Genomic DNA, 7,500 nt, shown 5'->3' with positions numbered 1-7,500 from the left:
CGTTATTAGAAGTAGGACTTTAGGAAGCAGCGTGGAGATTTTCACATTCATTTGCGACGGTGCAGCTTCCTTGACTGAGCGTTTATGGGAGGTTAGGCACAGAGGATTTGGCGCTCTATTTTTCACGTTCATATAAAGCGAATCAATCACCGTATCGCAAAAAGGCAGCTACTGGTTAGCGACACTCGTGTAGATTTTCCGTAGCGCGTAAAAGTGGCCTTTATTTTTCTAAGCGATATTTTCTGCTCAGAGTCAAATTCTGTTCGTGCAGCTTACAAAAATAAATACTTGTATTTTGCTAAGATCATAATGGCTCATTAGAAGAGGCTGAATTTGGACCTAGACTAAAACCTAACACCACAGGGCTGAGCGTGCTTACTTGAACCTATAATGTTGCTAGTTCTCGCTCTCTGGGGAAGGAGAGGACTAGGGGAGAGGATTCAGCCTTCTTAATTGTGAACCTCATTAGTGACGGTTGCTAGGCAAAACACACACCTACTTTCGGTGCATATGAAAGAGATAAACAATACGTCATAGACCATAATGACTCTGGTGCTCAGGGCGACCTTTAATTATTATATTTTTGTTCTCTTATACCTTAGTTATTAATGCAGAAAAACAAATTAGTTTTGTGTGTGCGGACTGCAGCAGATCTGTAAATGGTTTTCCATTTTTTGATGTCTAGATCGCATTTCCTTCTGATAATTGTGGCTTGCCTCACTCCCTTCTCTGTGTGCCCATTGGTAAATACTGCTTGAAACGTAAAATGACAATGATTGTATTAGCAGCTTAGTATTCTGTTATTACTTTAATTAATGTTATTAGTGTAAAAAGCCATGATCCTGTCGATACGTTAGTAACAACTCGCAAAAAGGGTCCCATGGAAACTGGTGCCAACCATCGGTGGAGTCACTGTGGTTTCGAGAATTCTAACTCTCTAAGAACTGAAGATGTATTTGACCCCTATACATTTAAGTTTTGGTCTATAGTTGGACTAAAGATCACTGCAGGTCCCTTTCAAGTGAAAATATTCCATTCCATTCCATTCCATTCCATTCCGTTCTATTCTATTCTATTCTATTCTATTCTATTCTATTCTATTCTATTCTATTCTATTCTATTCTATTCTATTCTGTTCTATTCGTATTAAAAAAACAGGTTACCTGAGAGTCATCTTGTATCTTTACACCAGTGTATTTTACAGTGCAAACAGTGATATTTACATCTAAATGACCATTTTGGGCTTTGTGGGGGAATAAATACATATGTGGACGTGTAGGAGTGCAGCTGAAATTGTGTGCGAGCGATTCGGAAGCTGATGGGCTCCAGATAGTATTTCACAATTCTGGATTTTCAGAGACACTTTCCATTCTCCTCTTCATCTCAGACTATCTTCTTTTAGCAGTTCAGGCAAGAAGTCAATCACATTGAGTCAGTCTGAAGAAAAACATTTTGTGCTGTTTTTCTCATACAAACCCCCTCCTGCCGTAATCTGCAGTAAGGCCCAGCCACAGGAAATTGACCTCACAGTAAATTCTTTACAGATTCGGTCATGTTTTTACCATCCACTTAAACTTGCATACATAACCTGAGACTGTACCTCTGGATCAAGGAATATGACAAGCCAAAATAAAATCAAGTCAAATTAAATAGCAAGAAAAAGCTGCAAGCAAAACAAGACTGAAAAAAAAAAAAAATAGAAAAAGATGAAAAATTGGTTGTGACTGCAAAACTGTAAGTATTAAATAAAGAAAGAAGTCAGAAGCAAATTCAGAAGCGACCGTATTCTGGTTGACAAGGGCTGAGAAATACTAATGGACTTTTTTAATGGGTGCTTTGATGGATGAGAGAAGAAATTATGTAAAAGTAAATGTAGTAGTGTATCAACATAAAGTATGGTGGGGGGGAAAAAAAAAAAAAAAAAGGCATTGCAAATAAAAAAAAAGACATGTAAATGTGTGCCTACCATTTTCCAGATAAGAAGGGGCCGTACCTTCTGAGGGGTCAAGGCGGCGAGCCCGCCTCCCGTGTTTGGAATTGTTGTGTACAAACATGTTGTCTGAGACAGCCAGCACGTGGCCATCCACATTGACTGTTGTTGATACAACAACCTGGAAAAGAAAACAAAACCCCAAATTTAAAAAATCCTGCGTCTTTTCACGGACGTAGATACAGAACCAGACCTTCTTTCGAGACACGACAACATCACAGCCTGCGACTCTTGGCTTTAAAGGAAGTGAACGACAACTCTGAATACATCTTTGTTGATGGGGCTAACACTGGTGATTTTTAACTCACAATTGTTTTCTTCAGAACCCGCTACACTAATTAGAGTTTAATCTCCTATTATGCTAACAAATGAATTCAATTCAGGAAAATATTCTTCTAGCCATTAGTTTCAGAAACACCCCTCTAGCCACTCATTTTAAAAGCTGCTGTTTTGATTGATCTGTTGATATATTGATTAGATAGTTTATCTAATTAAAATTTGTTCACTTGAGACTGGCTTCAAATGAAGGGTTGTGAGGATTCCAAATAAAAAAAAAGCTTAATAAATCAGGAACCATCGTAACTCCCCATTTTTTTCTTCAGTAAATGATCTCCAGGTCAGTTTTACAATTACATTTAATGTCTGATAATGAACTTTTTTGCATCTGAAAAGACCGAGTTGAATATGAATAGTGAAAGTGTTTTCAATCCATGAAAAGTATCCCTTCTCAAGTTCATTTGGATGGTGATTGACCCTGGTATGTCAATGGAATTTCCTCCTTTATTTTTGAGTGAAAGGCTCCTATTCTTGTGTCCAGGTTCAGAGTCCGGCCATAGAAGAGATGATGGATAGGGCCTTCTTTGGCTTCCAGCTGCTTCTCAGTAGAAAATGGAAAAGGAGCATATGCAAAACGCACAACCTTCCCGATAAAAACACCTACACAATGGAGTTGTGAAACTCCTTCCGGAAACGGTACCGCTTGAACACAAGCCAAAGAGGAAACCGTGAGATGCGCCTGGGTTTGTGTGGAACGCGGCTTCACGGGTCGATCGCTATTATCCGGATAGATGTTTACATCTCATTTAAATACTCCAGCACGGGCCCTGTGGCATGGCTTCCAGGTTTTCTAAGCGGAGTAATCACATCACTGCGGCAGTTTCTTTGCAGTTCAACGTTAGTAGAGTCCTCGAAGCCAATGGCTAAGTTAGGCCTTACCAGCCACAGCGGTGACGGCGGCAAAAGCCAGTACACATTTTAGCTTTCCTCTTCCGTTTATTTTACTTTTGGGAATAACAAAAATGATCACCAGGGTCCTCACACCAGCTCCTTTACCCAAACACACAACGAACAAAAATCGAAGGGGAAAAACTAGCCTCCTTTTGCGCAGAGCTGGTCCGAGGCATCAGAAGGAAATTCTTGTCTGCTTCTATGTTTTGGATCACCTCTGATCCTGTTTCTTATTCACAACCCATAATTAGCTTTCAGCTATCACAGCACCTTTTCTGTGTATCCTGCCTCCTTTGAGACAGCCATCTGCGGTACCCTTTAGAACAGCCCGAGGGCAGTTCTCTGCCAGGCTGCTCTGCTTCCCTATCTTTGTCCTCCCAGAAGTGGACACCTTCACTCTTGTCAACATCCACTTTGGAGAGCGCTGAGGTTGCACACTCACCTCGGCCGCAGAGCTGCTGCCAGGCCACTGGGCTATCTGCTTTCACTTTTAATGAGATTCGCAGACTTTAAGAAATATATCAAAACACACAAGCGTGATTTTCAGCAAAGATGTCTGGATTTGGTTCCTAGAGCACGGTATATTAAAAAGACAGAGAAAGGTGTATATAAAAATGACAACTATTTTTGTTCTGTCATGTATATATAGGTCAGTCACCAAGGGAAAATACTGTAGTTCAGCAAAAGAAAGTAGACATGCTATGCTTTGTTATATCGGCTTATTCCTGCGGTGCACCTAAAGGAAGGTGCTGAGACAGTGAAACCAGTTAAAAATATTGTTCAAGATCTGACATACTGTTAAGTCCAGTTAAACCTTCTGAGAGGCAGGGAGATTAGCTAAAGAGACCCAGGAAAGTCTTTCTAGTGCCTACTGGCTCCATTGCCGACCACAAGATCACTCATGACTGATGCTTCATTTAGTCATCGGTGAGACAAAGAGGACATTTCCACTCATTCCAGGTTTGACCTTCTGTTCTGTTCAGATGGATCAATATCACCAATGCCACGTGAAGCTGAGATGCATGAAAAATGGAAGCTTGGCTCAATTGTTTTGAAGGAATATTTTTTCCAGCTACAGATCTTTTCTGTTGGCTGGCTCAAGGGTGCTGGCTTCACCGGTTGGTTGGCTGTGCATGAAAACAGATGTCACATGTTTTGCTATCAAGTTTAACCACAAGTTATTCTTCTCAAAAACGAGAAAGTTTTGAACATCTCAATACCAGTTTATTATTAGTCTCAAATATGAATCATTGTGAAATGTTTTGAAACAAAAAGCACATATTTCCTAGCAAGCATTTCAAATGACCCCGAATAACGGAGGAAATCATTTGTCCGTCACGTCAGCTGCCTCTCTGTAGTGTTATGATTCACCACAGGATATTTCAAAAGCTGTAAGGAGAAAGTGAAGTATTAAGCGTTTTCTAACACAATTGGAATAGAAATACGTGGGTTGGACCACCACTCTTGGATTTACAAGCTGAACGTGAAAAACCCCTGCGTGAGATCCAAACCTCGCTGCGCTCTGCGGCCATGTCTGTTAGTAAGATTACGCTACTCGGTCTACGTATGTAAAACCTCTGCAGGTCTGAGCACACGCCACGCTACAACGCAAGGTGTTAGTACGAAGGAAAACTATGGAAATACTTTCCGAGGAGAGACCCGCTTGCTCCAGCATTGATCCGTTACAGCCCACTGCAGAACTCAGCAAGTCCCAAGAACCAGCATTTAAATGAGTGGGGGAAATGTAAAATACTGACAGCATTTATTTTTTTTTTAAGGTACACAGCATTAGAACTACCCTGAGCAGAAGCACTGAGACTGTTTTTTCATTAAAAAAGCTCAAGATGAGGATGTGAGTAAGTCTTTTATATATCGTTTATTCTTTTAAGAGGCATCTGTACCTGGAATCTTCGCATGTCTCGTGGGTTGCCTGCATTCTTCAAACAGTTCTGATTGCACTTGAGGAAAAACTTTAGAAAGAATCTATAAAAATACAAAATTGAAATCTATTAGATTCATCAAAATGTAAATCCAATTTTAAAAAAGTTTAATAAAATTTAATCATAAATAGTTATACCCAAAAGAATACTGGTAGTGAAATATTACTTTCCTATTAGTTAATGAACTTATTTTAAAGCATAAGGTCTCTGTCGTAAACAGAACATTATTGCCAGGGAAAGGCAAATTTATATTTTTAATTTTTCAACTACTACAAATGTATTGACTCCAGGCCATATCCTTAGCTTGGTGTGGGAAAGTTGATTTCAATGACTCATTGACTTCAAAGGCAATGACTTACACCAGATGAGAATTTGTCTCTATTTTTTTAATACGTTTTATTTTTTCACAACTTATATTAGCAGTAATGACCTCTACGTCGAAAAATTCCAAGGTAATGAATGATCAATCTTCTGAAAAACACTTGGCTTTGCCTCCGGTTTGGAAACTCTCGCTATTCAAAGGGACTCCATCCAACTCCTGCTGACTCCAGGGAGATCCAGGCGGGATCTGCCCACCGGCAAAGCCCCAGTTCCCTCATTGTTTTTGAAAGGAAAGGAACATGGCAAATTAGGCCCTGTCTTATGACCCCTTCAACCTTTGCCAGCCTTTAACTGTGAGGAGTCACTCTATCCGGGGATGGAAATCCAGCTTATTTTTGCTGAGCGGCAACCAGCAATTATTTAGGACTAACCCTTATCATCTAGGTATCTCCCCATAAACCGCTTTTGTAGCAGCTCTGGCTCCTGGGAACGCAGCAAGCACTTACAGGAGAAGGGGAAAAGCTTGGAAAGATGTAAACTCCTTTATGCCACCCTCCCACACCGGAGGAGCGAGCCAACACGGGATGTCTCCACCCTGCAGGCTAGGCAAGATGGGGGACCCTCACCATCCTGCCCTCGCACAGGAGGATGGTCACAGCCTAACGCTGCCTCCTTTCTTTAGGGAGCTATTATTTTCATGTTTTGTAGTTAAAAAATGGTTCTATAAGCCTGGTTTTTGGCTAATCACTGACAGCTAATGACATGCAAGGCTCAGGACTTTCTGCTCACCCAGAGTTTCTCCGATGCGCCCATCCAGCAGCTGGTGCTGCCCAAATTCATACACGCTGCATAGCGAGGTTAGGCAGAGCTTTTACATTTAGAACATGAATAACATTTATTCACGTCAATCTTTATAAGTGACCGTGACCCTTCTGGCTGTATACACCTCACGGAAGCTTCCGTGTGCCAACAGTGTTCCTGGCAGGAGGTAAGCCAGGCCCCTCTTCCCTTCTTCAGCCCCCAACACGGCCCAGCCGCAGCCCACAGAAAGCACAACGGTGGCTGCTCCGCATCGCGCTCGCTGCTGTGGAGCTTTGAGGGTGAGACAGGAGCATTATGGGAGTATCCTCACATCGCAAACTGATGTTTTTAATCACCGGTCTCCCTTTTCAGGTAAAGCATGAGCAGGATCCTAATATTAACACGGGATGCCAATGCTGAAAGAGTAATCTCTTATATCAGAGAAGCAGGAGGGAAACAACTAGGTTTCCTGAAACTGTGCGTAAATAAATCGATGCTGCCGGTTGAGCTAAAAACACATTTCTCTAAAACTTCCCATCCCGAAACGCGTAAAGAGGTTTCAGCTGTCAGGCCGAAAAAGAGCTGGATTTCTGCCGTGGTTGATGTGATCTCCTAGCTTGGATGCTCACTTGAACTCAGGTTTTCTGGACACTGTTGCAGGGACACTACCAGCTGCTGCTCCACGGAACCACGTCTTTGTTAGCCACATCTCCATCCTAATTTCATCTGCCTTTTTTTTTCTGGGGTTTCTAAGATACTTATGATCTCCAGATCAACTGACTGGAGCCTAAATTTAATGGCATTTCTGTCATATCTCTTCTTTTTTGCACACCTGCCACTGCACAGACTGCGATGGCGTGGAAGGACCAGTTGATGTCCATGCCAGTAAGGGACAACCAGGTGCTGGAGAGTCATGAGCAAGGGAGAGCCTCCAGCTTTACAGCTTAGTGCCAAAGCCAGGCTGAAGAGGAGTATCTTATCTATTTTTTTTGCTGATGTCAAATGGGTGTTGTGAGGCTTATTGAGCTAATGTTTGTAAATTGCTCTGAAATTCTCCAATGAATTGTGCACGAGGAATGCTAAGTATCGCTCCTCCTGGATTGTTTTTAACGTGAAGCATTTGTGATGAATTGTTTCTGAACAGAGAGCTCACATCCTGTCAAAAAATAGGGTCATTAAGCACCCTTTCACTAAACATCAACTGGAGCCGCTACTTCTTCA

General features: G+C 41.6%; 1 protein-coding gene across 11 annotated transcripts in view; it reads right to left on the bottom strand.

Moving 5' to 3' along the window:
- EBF3 (EBF transcription factor 3) overlaps nt 1–7,500 on the bottom strand; it is a 120,464-nt gene that overhangs the window by 38,390 nt on the left and 74,574 nt on the right. For 6 of the 11 annotated variants that reach the window (XM_086616966.1, XM_086616967.1, XM_086616968.1 and 3 more), the window contains exons 7-8: nt 5,119–5,200; nt 1,967–2,111 (exon numbers count right to left, since the gene is read on the bottom strand). In XM_086616966.1, coding sequence (XP_086473092.1) covers nt 1,967–2,111; nt 5,119–5,200 — 227 coding nt within the window. The remainder of the gene's footprint in view (nt 1–1,966; nt 2,112–5,118; nt 5,201–7,500) is intronic. The other 5 variants (XM_086616970.1, XM_086616975.1, XM_086616971.1 and 2 more) reach the window with 1 other exon arrangement.

The sequence above is a fragment of the Tauraco erythrolophus genome, chromosome 9 (genome assembly GCF_009769465.1).
Source record: "Tauraco erythrolophus isolate bTauEry1 chromosome 9, bTauEry1.pri, whole genome shotgun sequence".
Classification (NCBI taxonomy): domain Eukaryota; kingdom Metazoa; phylum Chordata; class Aves; order Musophagiformes; family Musophagidae; genus Tauraco; species Tauraco erythrolophus.
The sequence above is the reverse complement of the archived record's forward strand: the minus strand, read 5'-3'. Positions and strand labels throughout refer to the sequence as shown.